Source organism: Pinus tabuliformis, chromosome 3_2 (assembly GCF_031772625.1).
Source record: "Pinus tabuliformis cultivar Carrire ecotype Pingquan chromosome 3_2, CPIR1, whole genome shotgun sequence".
Lineage (NCBI taxonomy): Eukaryota > Viridiplantae > Streptophyta > Pinopsida > Pinales > Pinaceae > Pinus > Pinus tabuliformis.
In genome coordinates this window covers 783,520,879-783,547,168 of record NC_142302.1, presented here as the reverse complement: position 1 = coordinate 783,547,168, position 26,290 = coordinate 783,520,879, and the positions used below count along the sequence as shown (strand labels likewise).

The following is a 26,290-nucleotide window of genomic DNA, read 5'->3' as shown; positions in this document are numbered from 1 at the left end:
GCATCTCAAATAGTAAAATTTTGAAGAAAAAAAGATCTAAGAAATCTGGCCCTAGATCTATAATTCACAATAATTCAAAACTTTGATACAAGTCCAATTAGCTTTCAAAACCTTAGCTAATATTAACCCATCATAACTAGATAATTGAATATATGTAAAGGTCCTTGATTTTAAATATGAAGATGCTTCTACACCCACCATGAACTCACATTGATTCAACACCCTGAAAATTGATTTTTTTTTTTTTTTTAATGTAGTGGAAACTAGTGAATCCTAAAATGTAATGCAATGCAAGCTAAGTATACCAAGCATAATGGTGTGATCTCAATGACATTGAAAAATCAAGGCAACTGACAGGATTAGTGAAACTCATAACATCAAGAATGAGACAAAAATGCCCCCAAGACCATATCAGATCCAACATTAGGAAGTTGGTATCGCATGATTAATGTAATTTTCAGCACCGTGAAAATTGATTTTTTTTTTAATGTAGTGGAAACTAGTGAATCCTAAAATGTAATGCAATGCAAGATAAGTATACCAAGCATAATGGTGTGATCTCAATGACATCGAAGAATCAAGGCAACTAACAAGATCAGTGAAACTCATAACATCAAGAATGAGACCAAAATGCCCCCAAGACCATATCAGATCCAACATCAGGAAGCTGGTATCGCATGATTAAGATTATAATTAAGATTAAGATACTTCCTAATGCTCTAAACATATATAAGATAATATTGTCGAAACTGATAAATAGCGGTCTGAAATTTATCATATTATACTAAAAATTTGTATAACATTTTGATGATGAGATCCTAACTACTTTAAAACAACCACAAAACTCATTGCTAGAACCAAAAACACAACAGCTAATCAAGATTACACATATCAAACACCCTCACAAGATCTAAACAACAACAAACACACCAGAAAAATGTGAGTTCAAAAGAAATGACAACAGATTTCAAATCTAAACCACAACACCTAGACAAGATCCTACTTCAAAGAACCCTGACTAGATATCAAAAATCACGCATCTACCTGAAAAAATCTATCAAAAAATAGAAAATGAAAAAGAAATGAGGCAAGAATCCAAATCCAAATCACAACATATAAGAATGATCCCATTTCAAAAAATCTAGACGATATCTCAACATCCCCACCACGCCCACTTGGAAACATCTATTAAAAAACAGCAGGATGTTGATGAAAAAGCACAGAGAGCATGGTCATAACATTGATTGGTGAAATTGGAAACTGCTATAACATGCATGACCCACTCCACCATATGTTGCATGAGTTTTAATGTAATGGGGCTAGGTATCGGGAATGGGGATTTCTGGAAAATAGCAATGGATCATACGCAACAATATAATCAAGGGATTGGTATGCATGAGAAATCTAGTATGTACAAGCAATGGTTGCATGGAATTAGAAATATTTACCTGGTTTGTGAAGGATCAAGACATGACAAAACTTGGGTGGCTAGTTGCGAAACCCAAGTTCATCAGGCGTCCCTTTGCAAGAAAAATGATGCCACTGTTGGTGTCAGGGAAAACCCACCTATCAGTTGGAGGCTTGATGTAATGTTCTTAACACCAGGGAAAGTTTCAAGGCCTTTCATATCAATTTCATTGTCAAAGTGACTGATGTTACAAACAATGACATTGTTCTTCATTTTCCTCATGTGATCTACCATGATGATGTCCTTGTTGCCAGTGGTTGTCACAAAGATATTAGCAGTGCTAACTACATCCTCAAGGGTGAGAATAGGAAGCCCTTCCATAAGTGCTTGCAGGGCACATATAGGATCAATCTCTGTAACAATGACCCTAGCTCCAGTAACTTTGAAGGCTGCAACACAACACTTGCCAACATCTCCAAAGCCACCAACAACAACAACCTTAACAACAATCATGACATATGTGGCTCTCATAAGACTATCTAGGAGAGATTGCGTACATCCATACAAGTTGTCAAAATACAAAAGAAGAAAGAGAATTAGAATCAACACAAACTGCATCTCAAATAGAAATTTTTTAAAGAAATACAAGATCTGAGAAATCTAGCCCTGTATCTATAATTCACAATAATTCGAAACTTCGATACAAGTCCAATCAGCTTTCAAAACCTTAGCTAATATTAACCCATCATAACCAGATAATTCAATATATGTAAACGTCCTTGATTTTAAATATGAAGATGCTTCTACACCCACCATGAACTCACATTGATTCAACACCCTGAAAATCATTTTTTTTTAATGTAGTGGAAAATAGTGAATCCTAAAATGTAATGCAATGCAAGCTAAGTATACCAAAAGCAACATGATGTGATCTCAATGACACCAAAGAATCAAGGCAACTAACAAGAGTAATGCAACTCATAACATCATGAATGAGACCAAAATTCCCCCAAGGCCATATCAGATCCAACATCAGGAAGTTGGTATCGCATGATTAAGATTAGTATTTAGATTAAGATACCTCCTAATGCTCTAAACATATATAAGATAATATTTTCGAAACTGATAAATAGTGGTTTGAAATTTACCATAATATACTATAAATCTATATAATAGTTTGATAATGAGATCCTAACTCCTTTAAAACAAGCACAAAAGTTATTGCTAGAACCAAAAACACAACATCTAATCAAGATTCCACATCTCAAACACCCTGAGAAGATCTAAACAACAAAAAACCCACCATAAAAGTGTGAGTTCAAAAGAAATGAGAACAAATTTTGAAATCCAAACCATAACACCTAGACAAGATCCTACTTCAAAGCACCCTGACCAGAACTCAAAAATCACGCATCTACCTGAAAATATCTATTAAAAAATAGAAAGTGACAAAAAATGAGACAAGAATCCAAATCCAAATCACAACATATAAGAAAGATCCCATTTCAAAAACTCTAGACGAGATCTCAACATCCCCACCACGCCCACCTGAAAACATTTATTAAAAAACAAAAGAATGTTTATGAAAAAGCATAGAAAGCATGGCTATGACATTAATTGGTGAAATTAGACATTGCTTTGACATGCATGACCCTCTCCACCATATGTTAAATGAATTTTAATGTAATGGGGCTAGGTATAGGAAATGGGGATTTTTTGCAAATAGCAATGGATCATATGCAACAATATAATCAAGGGATTGGTATGCCTGAGAAATATAGTATGTACAAACAATCGTTGTAGGGCATTAGAAATATTTACTTGGTTTGTAAAGGAGCAAGACATGAAAAAACTTGGGTGGCCAGTTGCACAACCCAAGTACATCAGACGTCCCTCTGCAAGAACAATGATGTCACTGTTGGTATCAGGGAACACCCACCTATCAGTTTGAGGTTTGATGGTAATCTTCTTCACACCAGGGAAAGTTTCAAGGCCTTGCATATCACTCTCATTGTCAAAGTGACCGATGTTACAAACAATGGTATTTTTCTTCATTTTCCTCATGTGATCTACCCTGAGGATGTCCTTGTTGCCAATGGTTGTCACAAAGATATCAGTAGTTATAACTACATCCTCAAGGGTGATGTTTGGTCTAAAATGATGATTCAAATTAGAGTTTCATTTACTATCAACCCGGGTAAGTAAAACTTTGAGGAACATCCATCGTATGTGGACTTAGAGACAAACTAGACTAAGCTACATGAAGAAATGCCAAAGATCCCTTAGAGGAGGTCTTTCATTGGGATCTCCAACACCTATTTAGTCATCTAACAAAATGAAATCTAAATACATTGTGACAGGTGTAAGAAATATTAAAGCTCCATTACAGGAGATTTTTCATTAATATTTCTAACATCTTAATCAACAAACTATTTAGACTGATGAAATTAAAGCACTTAAACGTAATTCTGATTGATTGCATGAAATATTAAAGCTCTCTTACAACAGACTATTCATTTATGTCTCAAACATATAAATGAAATATTAAAGCTCCCTTACGGGAGATTGTTCATTAATATTTCTAACATCTTAATCAACCAACTATTTAGAATGATGAAATTAAAGCACTTAAACCTAATTCTGATTGATTGCATGAAATATTAAAGCTCTCTTACAATAGACTATTCATTTATATCTCAAGCATATAAATCAGAAACTTAAACTAATGAAATCAAACATTAAATAACACATCAGGTTCATTGAAGGAAACATTAATACTTTCTTACGAAAGGTCATTCGTTAATATTCCAAACATATGAACCTAATAATTTAATCTAATGAAATTCACAAACAAGCATAAGATAAAAGCCTACTAAAATAAAAGTATACTTTCTAGGCAATGGGGATCCTTCCAAGTATTCACAAGCACACCAAAATAGAAGTCAAATGTGGAGGATCAAAGAAGCTCTGTTTTATTCATTAGCAATTGAAAATTGAAATTACAACCATTACACTGATTCTCCAATATAACTTCTCATTACCAACCTATAAGATACTAAGATTACAAAATGAAGATTAAAAATGAAGGAGATAACACTCCTATTTATACAAAAGCTATGATAACAAACTCATAAATGTAAATCCACTATTCCCTCCTTTGACCCACATATTTCTCAACCAATGGTGACACATAACCCTATCCTCCATGATCTCCTCCATGAGGTCCATTATCTTCTCCATGAGGTCCATGATATCCTCAAATTCGAATTTGAACATAGAGTGCCACATAAATATGCCTTGGAAGCTTCCTTTGTACCTACACATGTCAACAAACTCATCCTAATCGTTAGGTATAAGTATATGGAGATTATTTTCTAAATTTTAACCATAAATTTTGTTAAAAATCCTAAGAATTAATAATGTTTTGGAAAACACAAAGGTAACCCATATAATGATGAAAGTGAAGCTAATGTAGTGACATGGTGGTGAAATAGAGGTGAGAAAATGTGTGAATGGAGTGAAAGTGGATGTATTTTAAGGATAATTCCTAGGCCCAACATACCCCCAAACTGAAGGTATTGCATGTCCTCATGCAATCTATTATATTACTTTTGATACTTGAGATTTGGCTTAGACTTTGCATGATATCATTTGCTTAACTTTCATAAAGTGTGTTTGTTGAATTGCAACTTGGGTGGTTCTTGTGTTTCAACCGTATTTTGTTTGTTGCATTCAAATTAAATATATGATCTTTACATGATAATGTGATTTTTATTGCAAAGTATTTTTTTTGGAATGCATCATGGTTGGTTCTTGTGTGACAACCATGATTGTGTTGGCATCCAATTATCTTTTAAGTACTTTTTACAAAGCCATTATATGTTCATGATGATGTAATAGTAAATATACTTGGAAAGTATGTGGCTTTTAGAATGTGATATATGAATATGGAAAAATATGAATGTGACAAAGTATGAATGTAAATGTATTCCCTCCCCCAAACTGATGGTTTTGGCAATTTTATGAAATGAGGAAAGGAAGTTTTTTCCAAAAATTATCATTCTAGCTTTCAAGAAATTAAATGGTTAAAAGTTAGAAAATATCATATCTCAACTTACCCTTTCAAAAATGGATGAGAGTTGTGCATGCATGGCTACAAAATTCTTATCATAGTCTTCTTCACTTGGTGGTGAAAATGGTAGATGAAGTCGAAAAAGTGAATCTTTTATTGTTGCTACATCTGCTGCTAAATCTGCTGCCGGATCTTCTACCGAATGTTCGAAATTTGCTACTAAATGACATTGAAAATGTATAATTCTTGGAAGGTATACAAAATTTAGAATTTTCACTTCCCCCCAGCCTTATTGATTGACTTTTCCTCAAGTCATTGATATCAAAAACTGTAAAGTATTAAAAGTAATTCTTCTTCCTCTACTACAAAATGATTGGTCTTCAAGTCTTCAACTTTTTGGCACAATTCTTTTCATGTGATTAAATTTTTTGGTGTCGAACATAACAAGAAATTGTTAACTCAGTGGCCATTGATGGATGCCACTAGTCAACACGAGAGCTCCCATATTTTATGTGGATGAGAGTCAATATGCCTCGAACACATCTTTCTAAGTATGAATGAATTTGTTGTTGTCAAATACTCAGAAGATTCAATGAACAAGGGACATTGATGTATTCCCTTGTTTATCAGCATGATAGCTTGCCCTTAAGGAATGCAAGCTTCAAGGTGTTTTTAGAGTAATATTTAGACTCAAGGACTATGGACTTAATGGTGTATGGAAGCAATGTTTTATGAGTACGAAAACTAACACTAATGGAACAAAAGGCTTCTAAATGAGCTTCATTGTGTTTATTGATGAAAATGTAATGAAGTGTATGTGGATAATGGGAAATGGTTAATGACTCTTTCTGGAAAAAGTGAGCCTTCAAAATCTCAAATATAACTAATCTGCTCATTTTTTATGGAATTTCTTCTAAAAGATCATCATCGACTAGCCTCTTGTAGACGTCGATTTCAGGTGTGGATAGGTATTTCACCATCCTGGTACATTTAGGAACTATCCCAGCTCTTCGCTTTTGCTAATCTATCATGCAACATATCAAACCATTAAGCCATTACAGGAAGTTGTAAGAAATTTTGTTTTATGATAATGGACTTGTTCTATTAAATACTAATTGTGTGCACTATTAGTTTCCTTAATGATCAATTGATCATCCGAAATCTGCAAAAAATCCTTGGCATACAAAATGTTAGTGTGTTCAAAAAGGAATGGCCAATTCCTTGATGTTTCTTACGCAAAAATTAATGCCAAATGAAACAGATTAAGGAGAATCAAAAGCATAATGTTCAGTCCAATGTATAATATTGATAACAGTCCATTTTTAAATAATAACCCTAAAAATTATATCATCTCCCTGTTTATGTCAGATGTCTCCTCGAATGTGCATGACCATGATCTTGGCCTGCTGATTAATACGTCACATAAAATCATACAACAAGAATACAAGCATAGATTTATTGCCAACTATAATCTTTCAATTGTTCGTTATATGAATTCTACCAATGCAGAGCACCTGTCACCAATTCATTGGTACAGATTCGACGTGCCATTCACCTTTTATACATGGTTTGAATATTGAATGTTAGTCTGCTTATTTGCTACTAACTGAGCGATTGTCAAAATTTCTTTCTCAACAAAGTTCTATAAACAAATTCGATCACTCCTTAACCGAAAAATTGAATTTGCTATGTGTAAAAGCAATGCTTAGGGAATTAAATTCACCAATTCAAAAATCAAGATGAATACACAAGTTTGAAATATTTTCCTCTCATATTAAACAAAGTAACCTAATTCAAACAAGAAAGAAAGACCAGCAACCAAAAAATATTCTAACAAGTTGTCCATCAGATTTGACAAATCCGTGCACAACGTAGAGAATTTTGCCAAGCACTCTATTGTCTATGTAAAGTCTGTTAGTGGTTCATTAATGGAACAGTGAGAGATGACGACATTAATAAACATTGATCAAATTTTCAAGTTGCAAAACATTTTTTTTATCATAGCATTTCGCATAGCAATTTTGAGTGTTATCTCCTTCATTTGTAATCTTCATTTTGTAATCTTAGTATCTTATAGGTTGGTAATGAGAAGTTAGATTGGAGAATCATTGTAATGGTTGTAATTTCAATTTGCAATTGACGATGAATAAAATGGAGCTTCTCTGATCCTCTACATTTGACCCGGGTTCGATCCCCGACAAAGACGCCAAAATGTTTGGTCTAAAATGCGGATTCAAATTAGAGTTTCATTTACTATCAATCTAGGTAAGTAAAACTTCGAGGAACATCCACCGTATGTGGACTTAGAGAGAAACTAGACTAAGCAAGGTGAAGAAATGCCAAAGCTCCCTTACAGGAGGTCTTTGATTGGGATCTCAAACACCTATTTAGTCATCTAACAAAATGAAATCTAAAGACATTGTGACAGGTGTAAGAAATATTAGACCTCCCTTACGGGAGATTGTTCATTAATATTTCTATCATCTTAATCAACAAGCTATTTAGACTGACGAAATTAAAGCAATTAAAGCTAATTCTGATTGATTGCATGAAATATTAAAGCTCGCTTACAAGAGACTATTCATTTATATCTCAAGCATATAAATCAGAAACTTAAACTAATGAAATCAAACATTAAATAAAAAAGTAGGTTCATTAAAGGAAACATTAATACTTTTTTACGAAGGGTCATTCGTTAATATTCCAAACATATGAACCTAATAATTTAATCTAATGAAGTTCACAAACATACATAAAATAAAAGTGTACTTGTTAGGCAATGGGGATCCTTCCAAGGATTCACAAGCACACCAAAAGAGAAGTCAAATGTAGAGGATCAAAGAAGCTCCATTTTATTCATCATCAATTGCAAATTGCAATTACAACCATTACAATGATTCTCCAATCTAACTTCTCATTACCAACCTATAAGATACTAAGATTACAAAATGAAGATTACAAATGAAGGAGATAACACTCCTATTTATACAAAAGCTATGATAACAAACTCATAAATGTAAATCCACTATTCCCTCCTTTGACCCACATATTTCTCAACCAATGGCGACACATAACCCTATCCTCCATGATCTCCTCCATGAGTTCCACGACCTTCTCCATGAGGTCCATGGTCTCTTCAAATTCGAATTTGAACATAGAGTGCCACATAAATATGCCTTGGAAGCTTCCTTTGTACCTATACATGTCATCAAACTCATTCTAATTGTTAGGTATAAGTATATGGAGATTAGATTCTAAAGTTTCACCATAAATTCTCTTAAAAATACTAAGAATTAATAATGTTTTGGAAAACACAAAGGTAACCCATATAATGATGAAAGTGACGCTGATGTGGTGACATGGTGGTGAAATAGAGGTGAGAAAATGTGTGAATGGAGTGAAAGTGGATGTATTTTAAGGATAATTCCTAGGCCCAACAGGTGAGATCAGGAAGGCCTTCCATAAGTGCTTGTAGGGCATAGATAGGATCAATCTCTATAACAATGACCCTAGCTCCAATGACTTTCAAGGCTGAAACACATCCCGTGCCAACATCTCCAAACCCATAAACAACAACAACCTTACCAGCAATCATGACATCTGTGGCTCTCATAAGACCTTCTGGGAGAGAGTGCCTACATCCATACAAGTTGTCAAACTGCAAAAGAAGAAAGAGAAGCAGAATCAACACAAAATGCATCTCAAATAGAAAAATTTTGAAGAAAAAAATAACTAAGAAATCTGGCTCTGGATCTATAATTCACAATAATTCAAAACTTTCATACAAGTCCAATCAACTTTCAAAACCTTAGCTAATATTAACCCATCATAACCAAATAATTGAATATATGTAAAGGTCCTTTATTTTAAATATGAAGATGCTTCTACACCCACCATGAACTCACATTGATTTAGCACCCTGAAAATTGGATTTTTCTTTTTAATGTAGTGGAAACTAGTGAATCCTAAAATGTAAAGCAATGCAAGCTAACTATACAAAAAGCATCATGTTGTGATCTCAATGACACCGAAGAATCAAGGCAACTAACAAGATCAGTGAAACTCATAACATCAAGAATGAGACCAAAATGCCCCAAGGCCATATGAGATCCAACATCAGAAAGCAGGTGTTAGCTACATATACCAATAGGTTTCATATTTCATGATTGGCAAGGAAAGGTCCAAATATGCTCTGCTTTGATCATGCAAAGATCACATATTTCCAATAGAATACAATCTATTTCCAAGAGAATACAATCTGTGCTTATAGCTTGATGTGGACTCAATTTTGATGGATGGTCCAACAGCCTAATCTGGATCATGCCATGTTTTAAATTTCCAATTGTAGAATAGAGAAAGAAGTCTGTCCAAACTGTTTAATCTTGGCAGACAAGTAGTTTAGGTAGAGAAGAAAGGCTCCCAACTGCTTAATCTGGGACCTTGGAGGAAATAAGGGTAGAAGTAGATAGAAAAACAAAAGAAAAAAGCCAAAGAAAAGAAAAGGCAGATAAGGGTCTGCAAGTCCAAGTGCACCCTCCAAGAAGAAACAAAAAATGCTAGGCATGTAGATGGGTAGGCAGTTGGGATTGCAGAAATGTCACTCCTTACAATTGAAGGTATGTTAGCCTGGTTCACAAAGCAAAATCAATGAAGTGAGAAGGCGTTCTTCTCCATCAGGTTGCAGCTAGCAAAGAAGCATGTCTGACTTCCCAATTTTTCCCTCTCCATTCATTACTAACATCCCCTCATCAGTTGATATTCATGAAAGAATTGGTGGTTTTTAGTGGTTCTTAGTTCTATTAGAAGCCACATTTCTTGTCTAAAACTCTTTTCATTTTGATCTACTCTCTAAGCTAAGTTATTTTCAAATAAACTTAGTATTGTCTCCCCTCATCCACTCCATTCATCCATATTAATTTCTAACTTTATTGTATAATTCCCCTATGTTACCCTTTCCCTAGTATTATAACACCATGGTGTATAAACCCCAAACATTGTATAAATATCCCTCCCCTTGGCATTATAGCCATATGTTCTCGGTCAGGGGTCAAAATTGCATCTGGTCACTTTGATGAACCTAAGTCTAACCCCCTCCCCTCTTCTGAATTCATTTGGCCCCCTAAAACCTTCATTTGCTAAAAGAAAACCTTATAAAAGACCTTGTTTTACCCATAACCCGCTTTGTATTATGAAATAATACAAAAACCCACTTTTTGCCATTTATCCAAAGTCTTCGCCCGCATTATTTCATTCCGACAAAATACATTGAAAAACATTATAAAACACCATATCCCTAAGTTTTTCCGATGGGCGCAAACTCCAAAAAATATGTTATTTTAATCCTTCCCCCGCGTCCGTATCATCCGATCAGATCATCAACCCGTCAACCGTCCGATCGGGCACTTTTGATCGGACGGCTATTATGAATATCGGGTTGGGCCCGAGGTCCGACGTTTAGCACCCGAGAAACTGTCAGAGGGTGACGTCAGGCCTCTTCCACGCGTTGCCCTCACAGCTTCTCGGGTCGGCCTCTGACAAAACCGTCGCCGTATTGTAAGCGGTCCGAGAAAACCATTACCGCTGTTCCGCTTACCACCTGTTTTGCCGGGCTTGCGTCATCCCCACGTCAGAGCTACGTCACTGCCACCTCGTCGTCGCATCAACTCCTTCGTCCGCCCCCGCGCTGATATGGCCACCATCTCACTATCCCCGTGGACCAATCGCAGCTTGCCACATCACCCGATGACGTCATGCTGACGTCATCCGACTCCGACCCCACACGATGACGTCATCCCAAAAACGCGCCAATATTGCCAAAAATCCATATTTAGGCCAAAATGTCATGTTTTTTCCACTTCTGGCAAAAGAAACTCTAGCTATTTATGCATGCTGCTCACGTTCAAACCAGCGCCAACCTGCTAAAGCTGATTCTAAGACCACCGGCGCCTCCATTGCACCTGCATTTGCAACTCTTACCGGGGAAATTACCAGGTATTCCTCAAAATCATTCCATGAGCCTGGTTTTATCCGTATTTCCTCAAGCACACTGTTAAGAGACTGTAAAACACTGTTTTCACCATCAAATACACAGTGACTTGCACCCATTTTTAACCAGTGAAGTCATAAACCTCCTGCAGAGCCGCATTTGACAAATTAAGCTGAATTCACAGCTAGTTCGCGCAGTCGTGAACTAGAAATTTCAATTGACCAGATTCACCATAGAAAATACTCCTGGTCAGTCCTGCCACTGTTTTATGAATCCTTTAGACAATATTTCAACTGCTGTTTATTCAATTTTCCTTCTGTTTCTTACAATTCACTCCCATTGCAAGAAAACATTCCTCTCTGTTGTCCTGCTCGATTGAAACTGGTTCACCTACAGTTCAAAAGCTTCAGTAGCCATGGAGACACCAATAGCCCTGAATGTCTAGCCTCTGAATGCCCCTCAAAGGGAGATCACATGGAAAGCCCTGGGAGATGTAGATTATCAGATGTTAGATTGGTTTCCAATGGGTTCTAAGTTCAATATCCACATGCTCAATGAACTAAAAGCCCAACACCTTAATGGAGCTGATATTGTAGGGATTTGGGACTCAAATTTGCCCATCTACAACCTCCCTCAAGTCAATGCCCTCCTAGACTTGATCCACAAGTGCTAGGAATGCTATGATACTTGCCAGAGAGCTGTTCTCAGTCCTACAGGCTCTGTTTTGTTCTTCATCACCCCAGAAGCCATAAATGAGATGCTGCATTTCCATACTGCAAGGCCATTGACCCCTCTTTCCGTGTTGGATTTAATAAAGAAGGGAAATAATCTGTTAAGTGCCCAGATTACCAAAATTAACCAGTTATTTCTACAGCCTAGCTCTGAAACTATAAGGACTCCTCCTATTGGATATCACTACCTGAATGACCTGGGCAAAATGCTAGTAGATTTGATCAGCTATGTCCTGGGATACAAGGGAATTGAGGATGTTGATGGCACTATAATGGCAATGCTGTCCATGTTTTCTCCTGGAAAGCCTCCAGTTGTACACTATGACTATGCCACCTATATTGCAGACAAGATCCATGAACAGCTGATGAATCTGCCAAGGGAAAGGGTGTTCAGATACACCTCATACATCTACCACATGTTCTTGTTTTATCAGCCAGACAGTTTCTCCATTCCCCTCAAGAAACTTAATGCCCAGGGAAATCCAAGGTCAGTGGTGTTTTGGACTTCAGTTTTCCATGATGTTTCTCAATCACCATACACATACTGTGAATTTATAGACCTGTTCATTCACCCAGCTATGACATTGTTGTATGGTGTCCCTCCTCCAAGGTTAACCGATGACATGCAGAGAATTCTCCATCTCTCCAAATCCTACAGCATTGGTGATTGGTATTTTTACCAACACCACACAGTAATCAGAGTATATGGCTGTGAATTGGACCCTTACAGGCTGCCAAGGTATGTCCCCATGAGACTGTTTGCCCTAGAATACTTCAGGCAGTTTGGATATGCTGACTACCTCCATTTCCAAAGCAAAAACAAGAAGGTACAACTGAAGTTAAGGAGCGAGCTAGGCCCTTTTTTGTACAACAAAAGAGAGGAGGGATGGAAGGAGGCAGATATGATCTTAGAGGGATTCAAATTGCAAACCAGTTTCAAATGGTCACCTTATGACCGTAATCATTTTATTTCCCTCGGGAGGATAAAACAAAAATTGGGTAACTATTCACATGTTAGGCTGCCTCATATTGAAAAGTATGCAAATTCTTTAGGCTGGAAAGAAGGCACTTTAGAAGAGCCAATCTCTAGAGAGCAGATACTAGAGAGAGAAGCTAGGAATATGAAAAAGGAGGCTGACTTGGAAACTTGTGGACAGGTTTCCTTATCCTATCAAAGGCAACTTGGAGCAGCTGCCTCTTCTTCAACAACACATCAGCAAGCTGCCATGGACACTCAACAGACAAGTAGCAAAGGCAAAGGAAAATAGGTGGAACAAGAGCAACCACCTCCCATGACTGAAGAGCAAACAGATAAAGAGATGGAGCAGCAAGAAACAATGCAGCAGCAGGTAGAGCAACAGCAACAAGAGGAATCACAGCCAAGAGTAGGGCAGCATGACAAAGAGCAGCCCACACAGCAAGAAGGGGCAGTTGAGGCCCCAATTCTCACTGAGCAGCAAGCTCAAAACACAGTACCTCCCAGGTAAGAAGCAGTTAATGAAACCTCAGTCCTCCAAACTCCGCAAAAGGAGGATGTGAGCAGGAAAAGGGATAGAGAGACTCCCTTGACTACATCAATAAGTCATCGTGAGAAGAGGCACAGGATGAATCCCTTTTCAGAGGAAGAGATGCCTATAGGGCAATCTTTGGGTATGGGCCCGCCCAGTTTGGAGGCATCTGCAAGTTCCTTCCAACAGGAACAAGAGAGGACAGTAGGAGGAGAAGTCAGCTCCTCTAGCCAGAAAAGAGAGGGTGAACTGAGCATTAAACAGTAGTTCATCGAAATAAAGAAAAGGAATGAGCCCATAAAGATACAGCTGTATAACCATTTGTTGAAAATGGCTCCCACCAACCAGCAGCGACTAATGTCTGCATATGATGTCCAGGAGGGCAAGATGATTATGAGTCACCTCATACCAACTACATTGCAGCCACAGTCCCCTTCAGATTACTTGAGGACCAATCTTGAGGTCTTGGCCAAGGACATCCACCCGATGGATAAAATTGAGTTGCATAAACAAGCAGGTGAGATGGTTTATGCTTCCTTGGCAGACAAGACATTGGATAACTACAGGCTAGAAAATAGCCTTAATAATACAGTTGCCCAACCTGAGTTGGAAAGGGCATCCTCTCAAGCAAAGAACAACAGAATAAGGTCCTTAGAAGACATAATCATTGAGATTGGGCATGATCCCAAAGATATCAAGGGCATACAAGAAATATTAAAATTGAGGGATGCAGATATGGCAGCTTTGAGGAGAAAGATCAAACTCCCAGCCACAATTCACCCTCAAACAGATGAAGTATCTCAACAAAGGCATGATAAAGATGCCACAGCTTTGCTGGTGTCACTCTACAAGCAGCTTATCCAGACATAAGAAAAGCTGGGAGAATCAGAGGCTGCATAGGCAGCATTACAAGCAACTCTGAAACAAAGAGAAGAAGGTCAGACCTTCAAGACTCCTCCTCAAATCATTAACCTTGAGGAAGCTGCTCCAATTACTACTCCTCCTCCTCAACAGACTGAAAAAACAGCACCATCTACTTCTGCACCACCAACAACAGAGCAGGCCCCTAGCTTGGATATGCAAAAGCTAAGGAATGAGATCCAGGCCTTGGAAGCACAAATGACAGAATTGAATGAGGCCAGGGAGAAACTAGCCAAAGTCAATGAAAGATATGACAAGTCCAAGCAGACAGTGGCAGAAAAGGGCAGGGAGATAAAAGCCCTCAAAGACAGGATCAAAGAGCTAGAGAATGAGCTCAAACTAGACAAGGTTGTGGCTGAGCTTAAAATAGTGTTGTGGGCTAACATTGGCCAATCTATAAATGACCAATGGCAGTATATTGAAACAATACATGAGCAGTTAGAGCTCATTCCAAAAGCACATATTGAAATTCAGAGATCAAGAGCTGCTCTAAGCAATATGCCTGAAATAGCCACCAGGATGATTAATGTGCTTAACAATAGAACAAGTACTCAGTTGGCTGCCATGGGAATTGCAAACAGAACTGAGCACATTCATTTAATCAAGAGATTTCTTACACTGAGAAACTTGGTGCAGACATTAGAGAGAAGAACCCAGGACATGCAGACTGAGGTAAACAAGTTTTTGGAGAAGTTTCAGGTATTAGAAAGCAGAGGGCTCCCTGGCTTACTGAACAGCGCAGGGAGACTGTTCACTCATGAGCAGTATGCGAAAAGGGTTAATGCATTTGCCACAAGTCAGATCAATGAGAAGCCCAGCACCTCAGAGGAAACAGGGCCAGCCACAGGACAGACTCTCTACAATAGAGTAGAAAGTTTATTTTTTATAATGAATGAAATCAAACACCTGTTTGAGGTGCCTCCGAATTTTTACAAATATACAGAGGCAGAGGAGACTATGGATGCAATTCTCCGGAATCAACTACCTACACTAGAATGGTGGACTAAGGCCATACAGATGATTTTGTAAACAGGAAGCCATTCAGTAAATTTTGTTCACAGAAAATGCAAATTGTCATACATAGGACAGTTTAAAAAGAATCAGCATGCATTAAAGATAAAAGCTGAGGCAACTCAGCAGAAATTTCGGCCAACAAAGCAAGGTAGGAAGCTACAGGTGTCCAGGCCGAGAAGCTACAGCAGAGCAGCTCCAAAAGCGCATTTCTCAACATTAATGCAGATCACTCCAACCGACCCAGTGGCCTCCAAAGGCCAAAATATCTTTTGACAATCATAAAGATGCATTTACTTTGTATTCAATGATGTAATAACTTTCTTATCTAAATATCTTGAAAAGTTGGTGAGCGCATTCATTTCTGAGATAACTTAGCACTCAGATATTTTGTAAACCGATTGTATATATTTGCCCCTCGCACAAGCTTGCAGGGGTTGTTGTTGATTTCTCTTGAAGAAGTTCTTATGCTGTAATCCTTTCAGAGTTTAATAAAGAAAGTGATGGAATTTCTCGGAGTTTTGAAGTGTTGAATGCGTTCTGGTGTCTGTTGAAAACTGCAGGATTCCTGTGTACTTCATAATACAATAGGTTTCTGTAACTCTCTTTGTTATGTGTTTCAATCTTTTACAATCCATATATGTTTCTAACTTCTAAGTGTTTAGCAACAAAGAAAAAGAATAACCTTCAGGACTTATTCATGCAATACCCTGAGTTCAATCTATGTTGTTAATGAATGTTTTCTTCAGCTATAATCTTGATAAGTGTAATTCTTAATTGCTGCACTTTCAGAATATATCTTTCACAGTGACCTTTGTTTCAGGAATTCAAGTTTGCTCCTGAGCATCATGTTTCACTTTCACATCACCAGCTTAATGGAGAATTCTTAATTGCTTTCTGTTCACTGATCATACATCACCACTTAAGTTTAAAGTTTGTTTGTCGAGATACTCAATAGGCCCTGCAGTCTGAACATCGTCTCTCCAGCATTTCAAAAAACTTCACAGCTCTAGACTCCATTGCCCAATGATATACTACTCTCTGAGAACTACATCTTAAGCACTGAAAGAAGTCCTTCAACCAAAACATAAACCAAAAACCTGAGCATAATAGCTAGCCTAAAAACACTATCAAAACAGAGACAAATCAAAAAGAGAGAGCCCTCTCTGATTACAGTTTGGCTAGAAACTGTGATCCAAAGATTGGTTAGTGGTTACCCCGGCCGTATTGCCTTGGGAGTCATAGGGAACAACCTGGGTGTTAACATAATTGGCGACTCCACTGGGGAGTAAGCATACTTTTCAAACCGTTGTCTGTCCATAGACAGTGGTTCTAAAAGGCTTAAACAGTCCCTTAAACAATCCTAAAAAATCTTAGAAAATACCAAAAAACAAATTCAGAAGCTGGCTCCTAAAAAGGAAACCAGGCACACTAGGTCTAACCCTGACCCAAATCCAGCAGTTTTTGAGAATCCTAATATAATCCCTAGAATAATTAGGAAGCAACAAAGGCATGAAAATCCTAGTGATTTGAGTCCTAAGACAGCCCACCCTGAACCGGTTCCTACCCCTATCAAGGTTCTATTTCGCTCTACCCCTGTCTCCCCCAGTTCACCATCTACATCTCAAAGCCCTCCTCTCACATCTTCACCCACTGCACATATCCCCTTGAACAACACTCTAGGTGTTGCAACACCTGTTACCCCTGTAGTATACACCGTTCCTTTTATCCCACTTGCCCCTGTAAATCCCCCAAACCTTGTGAATATGGCTAACAGATATGCACCCTTGCAAATACCAGCCAATGCTGCAGCTCTTCCCCAAGATTACCAAACCAAAATCTCATATTTTGACTCCAATGGCCCTTTGACAGCTGTCCAGCATGCCAAAAGGATGCAAGACCATTTTGAGACCTATGAAATAGATGATGACAGTGTGAGAATGAGGATGTTTGTTCAAAGCCTAACTGGGGATGTAAGAACTTGGTTTAGACCCCTGAATGCAAATTCCATCACAACTCCTGATGAACTGTATCAAGCCTTTACTAGCAGATGGGAAAAGAAGAAGGATCCTCTGCACATACTTGGGGAATGTGACACTATTAAAAGAGGTCCCCAAGAGACTGTTTTGGAGTATTGTGCAAGATTCAACAATGTATATAACGCAATCCCACAAAATTTAAGACCCCCTCCTGATTTAGCTTTGTACAAATTCCCGGATGGTTTTGACCCTGACATGGCCTATCAGTTGAAGGAAAGAGACCCTCAAACCCTTGCAGAGGCCCAAAGGGTTGCTGTCACAGTGGAAGCCAACCTGATTGCCAAAAGAAACAGAGCAAGGTTGGAAAAGAGAACTGTTTTCAAAGAGGAACCCTCTGCTTTTGATCAAAAGCTGGATGCAATACTCAATGGAATGAAAAGATTGGGTGATAGAGTGGAATCGGTTGAAAGAAAATCATCATGGGAAGCACCACAAAACAACCCTCCTAGGAATCCAAATTTTAGGAGAACTCAAAACCCAAACGTTGGCAAGACCAGTGCTGACCAAGACATAAGACCCCTTTCCAGGAAAACTATGCTGAAACTTCCACATCAACTGAACCCAATGAAGATTCTCAGATTAATTTAATGGGTCTAGATGGTGAAAGTCAAGTTTTCTTAACACAAGAAGATCATGAGGATGATGAAATCAAACTGTTCCAAACTAAATCAGGTGAATCCTTTGACTTTAAACAAGGCTATGACACTGCTGTTTATGAAGTCCATAAACAATACAAGCTAAGGAGCAGAACTGTGAATGTAAATCAGCCTGAAAGGATAAAGGATAATCAGCAGCCTAAAGGAGCCATAGTCACAGAACCTAATGAAAAAACAAATTCACCTGCAGAAGAAGTAATTATTGAAGAGATCACTGAACCACTGTCCTTAAAACAGCAGCCTATGGCTAATTCATCCTCTCACCCTAATTTAAATGTTACTCCTCAAGAGATGGGTAAAAAAGACAAGTCCCAAAATCAAGATAAGAATCAACAAGAAGATTTAGTGAACAAGGAAAGGACTGTTATCCACAACCCTAAGACCCAATCTGAAAAACCCTTTGACCTAGAAACTGAAATTGGCAAAATAAAGATAACAATTCCTCTCTCAGAACTAGCCAAGCATAAACAACAGATCAAGAAGTCCCTTCAACTCACTGGCAACAAAGATGATGTTAATGTGTTGGATGATACCCCAGAATTATTGTTTGGCCCAGAAGTGGATGGAAAAACAGTAGTCACAGGGGTATTACCTTTTTATGTCAGCTTACATATTCATGATAAAATATTACATAATGCAATGTTTGACTCAGGTGCCTCTCACAATCTCATGCCAAAAGCAGTCATGGAGAGATTGAATCTAGATATAACAAGACCATACAAGGACATGTTTTCCTTTGAATCCAGCCAAGTCAAGTGTTTAGGTCTCATAAAAGATTTATGTGTGTCTCTGGTTCAATACCCAAACAAAACCATTCTAATGGATGTTGTAGTTGCTGATATCCCACCTAAGTATGGGATGCTGTTATCAAGATCATGGGGAGCTAAAATCCAAGGTTCCCTACAATTAGACATGTCATATGCCACCATCTCTATTTTTGGGCAACCAAAAAGACTATACAGAGAAACACTCATGAAATACATGGTCAGCAGTGAAGAAAAGCCTTAAAACTTTCCCATATATGCTGTCCATTCAGACATAGACTCATATATTCTCTTCAACAACAGCACAACTCTCTCAAAAAATGATGTTGAAACCAAAATACTCATACAGGAGGAAGACTCTAATGAAAGAATTACCACCCATGAAACAATAGTCAATCAAACACTAGACACTGCTGCTGACCTAGTTGTCAAGCATATCCAATCAAATGATGAGACTGCCCTAGAAGACAAGCCAGATGAAAAACCAGAACTACAACTTACATTGCCAGCCCATGAACAGATCATTAAATCTCCTTCACAACAAGATATTCTATGGTTCCTTGAATTTGATGGCTCAGTCAACAAATTAGGGGCAGGAGCTGGAGTTTGGGTACACAATAAAGAAAACAGTCATGCAGAAGGCAGAGCCTATAGATTAAACTTCAGATGTACTAATAACATGGCAGAATATGAAGCTCTTTTACGAGGCCTCAAGTTAGTAAAGTTCTTGCAAGCTGCCAGGGTTTCAATCATGGGTGATTCAGATTTAGTTATCCAACAAGTAAAGGGAAATTTTGTCACCAATGACAAAAGACTAAGGTCTTATAGGTCCACTGTTGCTAAAGTACTAAACTCTTTCTCTGAATTCCAAATCACTAAAATTCCAAGAACCCACAATCTGCATGCTCATAGTTTGGCCACATTTGCTAGTACTTGCAAATTACCATTGGAACGTAACAATTGTTTCACAGCTGAGATAAAAGACAGACCCTCCATTCCAAACAATGTTAAAGATTAGCAAGTATTTGAGGATGATATGCAAATAAACAATTTTTTAACGCTGCAACAAGAGTTTGCAGGATTAAATATTGACACTGACAAAGCAAGTCAATCACAAATACTTGACAAAGCAAGTCAATCACAAATACTTGACAAAGCAAGTCCATCAAAAATACAGTTTCAACAGATTACTCACCCAATATCACCTAGAACAGCAAAACAAATGCTAAATCCAACTATTTTCAACAAGGAAAACATTCAGCAAATTCAACCAATCAGTTGTGAAGAAGTGGCCAATGCTGAAACTGACATCATAGAGCTGAAAGACAACTTTTTACCAACAGGCCTAACTCCACTAGAGGACATCTTTGATTCAAATGATATTCCCAGAAAACCAAAAATGCAGCCCTTAAACGCAGCTATTGAAGAATGCAACATTCGTACCATTGACAAACCCAAAATAATAAAATTGTCTGCATCTCTACCTCCTGATCAAAAGCCTAAATACATTGACCTCTTTAAAGAGTTCCAGGACATTTTTGCATGGAGTTATGAGGACCTAAAGTCCTATGAAACCTCTGTTATCCAGCATACTATCCCTCTCAAGCCTGATCAAAAACCCTTTAAACAAAAACTGAGGAGAATCAATCCTATGCTTCTCCCAGCAATGGAACAAGAGGTACATAAAATGTTCAAGGTAGGCATCATAGCACCTATCAGATTCTCTGAGTGGATTTCAAACTTAGTCCCTACAAGAAAGAAAACTGGTGAAATAAGGCTGTGTGTGGACCTAAGAAATCTGAACCAAGTATCCCTCAAAGATAATTATCCCTTACCTAAGATGGATCACATCCTCCAAAGAGTGGTAGGTGCCTCAAGGATCTCGTTACTTGATGGATTCTCAGGATTTAATCAAATTTTAGTACACCCTGATGATCAAGACAAAACGGCATTCACAACCCCATGGGGAACTTTCAAATATGTAAAAATGCCTTTTGGATTGAAAAATGCAGGGGCAACATTTCAAAGAGCAATGGATATTGCTTTTGCAAAAGAGATTCATGACTTTTTAGTCATTTACTTAGATGACCTCACCCCTTTTTCAAAATCTGACCAAGAACATTTAAAACATTTGAGACAGATCTTCCTAACATGCAGGAAATATGGAATTTCCTTGAATCCCAAGAAGTCTCTATTTGGTTTGGAAGAAGGTAAGCTGTTAGGACATATCATTTCAAAGGATGGCATAAGAATTGATCTAGATAGGATACGAGCTATCCTACAAATGCCCCACCCAAGAAATATCAAATAATTGCAGGGATTTTTGGGAAAAATCAATTTCTTGAGAAAGTTTATCCCCAACTTAGCAGAACTAATCAGATTACTAAATAACATGCTAAAGAAAGATTCAAAAGTGAAATGGACAGTTGAAGCAAATCAAGCCTTTGAAGGGATAAAGCTGGCTCTTACCCAAACCCCGGTCTTGACCAATCCTCAATTTGACAGAGAATTTATCATTTTCTCTTTTGCCTCCCAGCATACTATTGCTGTTGTTTTGTTACAGAAAGATGACCAAGGAAATGAGAAGCCAATTGCTTTCTTTAGCAGAGCTCTTAGAGATGCACCTTTAAAATATCAAATCATGGAAAAACAAGCTTATGCTTTGGTCAAAGCCATTAAGGACTTTAGGATTTACATCCTTTATTCACATGTTATAGCTTATGTACCAAGTCCTATTGTCAAAGACATTCTCACCCAAGAGAACCTGGAGGGCAGAAGAGGAAAATGGATTGCCAACATCTTGGAATTTGATATTGAGATAAAACCTACAAAACTAATAAAAGGGCAAGGTTTGGCCAAACTAATGACAGAAGCAAACTTCCAAGCCCTAGACATCAACCAGCTAGACAGTGAACCGGAGCTGGCGACTCCAAAGATCAATATAGCCTTTGAACAATCCCCTTGGTACTCTGATATATGTTATGTATTGCAAAACCTGTGTGCTCCCCCAGGATTGTCCAGAACTAAATGTAGGTTCTTAAAAATGAAAGCTTCTAAATTCTGTGTTATGGATGGAAATTTATTTTGGAAAAATCATGAAGGGATATTGCTGAACTGCCTAATTGAGAATGAAACTGACAATATCATAAAAGAATTTCATGCAGGTGACTGTGGTGGACACTTGTACTGGAAGTCCACTGTGGATAAAATACTAAGGGCTGGTTACTACTGGCCCACCATGTTCTCTGATGTCAAGAAATTCACAACCTCATGTCACAAATGCCAAATGTTTGAGGGAAAGAGACAGTTGCTGCCACTTCCCTTAAGGCCTATTGCAACAGAGAGACCTTTTCAATAATGGGGCTTGGATTTCATTGGGGAAATTCATCCCTCATCTTCAGGCCAACATAGATGGATCTTAACAGCCACAGACTACTTCACCAAGTGGATTGAAGCTGTTCCATGCAGACAAGCAAATGATTCCACTATCATTCAGTTCTTGGAGAACAACATATTGGCTAGATTTGGCTGCCCTGACAAAATAATAACAGACAATGCTGCTGCTTTCAGATCCAAGAAAATGGTGAATTTCTGCCACAAATTTCACATTACCTTAGGCCATTCTACTGCATACTATCCCCAAGGTAATGGCCTTGCTGAGTCATCAAATAAAATCCTTGTGAACATTATAAAGAAGGTGCTGGAAGAAAACAAAAAGAACTGGCATAAGAAGCTTGTGAATGCTCTATGGGCAGATAGACTAACAACCAAGAGATCAATTGGGACCAGCCCATATGAGTTAGTTTATGGATTAGAAGCCAAATTCCCTTCATCACTAGGGGTACCGGTTATGAAACTTCTTCAAGAAAGCCAAGCTGAACCAAATCATATGCAAAGAAGGATCAATCAAATAATATGTTTACAGCAAACTAGAGATCAAGTTTTCAGCAGAGTTCAAGTTCTACAAGAAAAATTAAAGAAGGCCTTTGATAGGAGATCTAAGGTAGAAGATTTCAACATTGGTGACAAAGTCCTCAAGTGGGATGCAAGAAGAGAGGATAAGGGAAAACATGGAAAATTTGACTCCCTTTGGAAAGGACCATTTGCTGTCCAAGCAGTACAAGGAAACAACACTTATTTCCTTAAAAGTCTTAATGAAACTAATTTGGATGGAGGTCCTGTGAATGGCAGGATGCTGAAGCACTATTTTGACAACTACCCATGAGTGCAGCATGAGTTTCCATTGTACATATCCAGATGTATATATTACTTTCTGTTGAGATGTAAAAATGCAATTTCTAGAGTTTTATTAACTATCAGCAAAAGGCAAATAGGTTCAGAGGTCTACCAAGAAGGGAAGTACACAATTTTGGCATTTCAAAGCAGCAAACTTCAAAATTTTGATAAAAGCAGTCAAGGACCAAGGCAATCTAACGTACTGTCCTTGGTCTTTCAAATGAAAAACCATCCCCATGTGGAGCGACTGTTAGCTACCTATACCAATAGGTTTCATATTTCATGATTGGCAAGGAAAGGTCCAAATATGCTCTGCTTTGATCATGCAAAGATCACATATTTCCAAGAGAATACAATCTGTGCTTATAGCTTGAGATGGATTCAATTTTGATGGATGGTCCAACAACCTAATCTGGATCATGCCATGTTTTAAATTTCTAGTTGTAGAATAGAGAAAGAAGTCTGTCCAAACTGTTTAATCTTGGCAGACAAGTAGTTTAGGTAGAGAAGAAAAACTCCCAACTGCTTAATCTGGGACCTTGGAGGAAATAAGGGTAGAAGTAGATAGAAAAACAAAAGAAAAAAGCCAAAGAAAAGAAAAGGCAGATAAGGGTCTGCAAGTCCAAGTGCACCCTCCAAGAAGAAACAAAAAATGCTAGGCATGTAGATGGGTAGGCAGTTGGGATTGCAGAAATGTCACTCCTTACAATTGAAGGTATGTTAGCCTGGTTCACAAAGTAAAATCAATGAAGTGAGAAGGTGTTCTTCTCCATCAGGTTGCAGCTAGCAAAGAAGCATGTCTGACTTCCCAATTTTCCCCTCTCCATTCGTTACTAACATCCCCTCATCAGTTGATATTCATGAAAGAATTGGTGGTTTTTCGTGGTTCTTAGTTCTATTAGAAGCCACATTTCTTGTCTAAAACTCTTTTCATTTTGATCTACTCTCTAAGCTAAGTTATTTTCAAATAAACTTAGTATTGTCTCCCCTCATCCACTCCTTTCATCCATATTAATTTCTAACTTTATTGTATAATTCCCCTATATTACCCTTTCCCTAGTATTATAACACCATGGTGTATAAACCCCAAACATTGTATAAATATCCCTCCCCTTGGCATTATAGCCATATGTTCTCGGTCAGGGGTCAAAATGGCATCTGGTCACTTTGATGAACCTAAGTCTAACCCCCTCCCCTCTTCTTAATTCATTTGGCCCCTTAAAACCTTCATCTGCTAAAAGAAAACCTTATAAAAGACCTTGTTTTACCCATAACCCGCTTTGTATTATGAAATAATACAAAAACCCACTTTTTGCCATTTATCCAAAGTCTCTGCCCGCATTATTTCATTCCGACAAAATACATTGAAAAACATTATAAAACACCATATCCCTAAGTTTTTCTGCTGGGCGCAAACTCCAAAAACTATGTTATTTTAATCCTTCCCCCGCGTCCGTATCATCCGATCAGATCATCAACCCGTCAACCGTTCGATCGGGCACTTTTGATCGGACGACTATTATGAATATCGGGTTGGGCCCGAGGTCCAACGTTTAGCACCCGAGAAACTGTCAGAGGGTGACGTCAGGCCTCTGCCACGCGTCGCCCTCACAGCTTCTCGGGTCGGCCTCTGACAAAACCGTCGCCGTATTGTAAGCGGTCCGAGAAAACCATTATCGTTGTTCCGCTTACCACCTGTTTTGCCGGGCTTGTGTCATCCCCACGTCAGAGCTACGTCACTGCCACCTCGCCGTCGCATCAACTCCTTCGTCCGCCCCCGCGCTGATATGGCCGCCATCTCACTATCCCTGTGGACCAATCGCAGCCTGCCACATCACCCGATGATGTCATGCTGACGTCATCCGACTCCGACCCCACCCGATGACGTCATGCTGACGTCATCCCAAAAACGCACCAATATTGCCAAAAATCCATATTTAGGCCAAAATGTCATGTTTTTTCCACTTTTGGCAAAAGAAACTCTAGCTATTTCTGCATGCTGCTCACGTTCAAACCAGCGCCAACCTGCTAAAGCTGATTCCAAGACCACCGGCGCCTCCATTGCCCCTGCATTTGCAACTCTTACCGGAGAAATTACCAGGTATTCCTCAAAATCATTCCATGAGCCTGGTTTTATCCGTATTTCCTCAAGCAAACTGTTAAGAGACTGTAAAACACTATTTTCACCATCAAATACACAGTGACTTGCACCCATTTTTAACCAGTGAAGTCATAAACCTCCTGCAGAGCCACATTTGACAAATTAAGCTGAATTCACAGCTAGTTCGTGCAGTCGTGAACTAGAAATTTCAATTGACCAGATTCACCACAGAAAATACTCCTGGTCAGTCCTGCCACTGTTTTATCAATCCTTTAGACAATATTTCAACTGTTGTTTATTCAATTTGCCTTCTGTTTCTTACAATTCACTCCCATTGCAAGAAAACATTCCTCTCTGTTGTTCTGCTCGATTGAAACCGGTTCACCTATAGTTCAAAAGCTTCAGTAGCCATGGAGACACCAATAGCCCTGAATGTCCAGCCTCTGAATGCCCCTCAAAGGGAGATAACATGGAAAGCCCTGGGAGATGTAGATTATCAGATGTTAGATTGGTTTCCAATGGGTTCTAAGTTCAATATCCACATGCTCAATGAACTAAAAGCCCAACACCTTAATGGAGCTGATATTTTAGGGATTTGGGACTCAAATTTGCCCATCTACAACCTCCCTCAAGTCAATGCCCTCCCAGACTTGATCCACAAGTGCCAGGAATGCTATGATCCTTGCCAGAGAGTTGTTCTCAGTCCTACAGGCTCTGTTTTGTTCTTCATCACCCCAGAAGCCATAAATGAGATGCTGCATTTCCATACTGCAAGGCCATTAACCCCTCTTTCCATGTTGGATTTAATAAAGAAGGGAAATAATCTGTCAAGTGCCCAGATTACCAAAATTAACCAG

General features: G+C 38.3%; 1 protein-coding gene and 1 pseudogene across 1 annotated transcript; both read right to left on the bottom strand.

Moving 5' to 3' along the window:
• Positions 1-1,510: 1,510 nt before the first annotated feature.
• Positions 1,511-1,939, bottom strand: LOC149182946 (adenosylhomocysteinase pseudogene; annotated as a pseudogene).
• A 948-nt stretch (positions 1,940-2,887) lies between these two features.
• Positions 2,888-25,547, bottom strand: LOC149182945 (adenosylhomocysteinase-like). The gene is made up of 5 exons (XM_089414739.1): positions 25,358-25,547; positions 9,375-9,445; positions 8,914-9,138; positions 3,230-3,541; positions 2,888-2,956 (listed from the first exon to the last, which is right to left on the bottom strand). The coding sequence occupies exons 1-5, from the start codon at positions 25,545-25,547 to the stop codon at positions 2,888-2,890; spliced, it is 867 nt and encodes a 288-aa protein (XP_089270865.1).
• Positions 25,548-26,290: the final 743 nt, after the last annotated feature.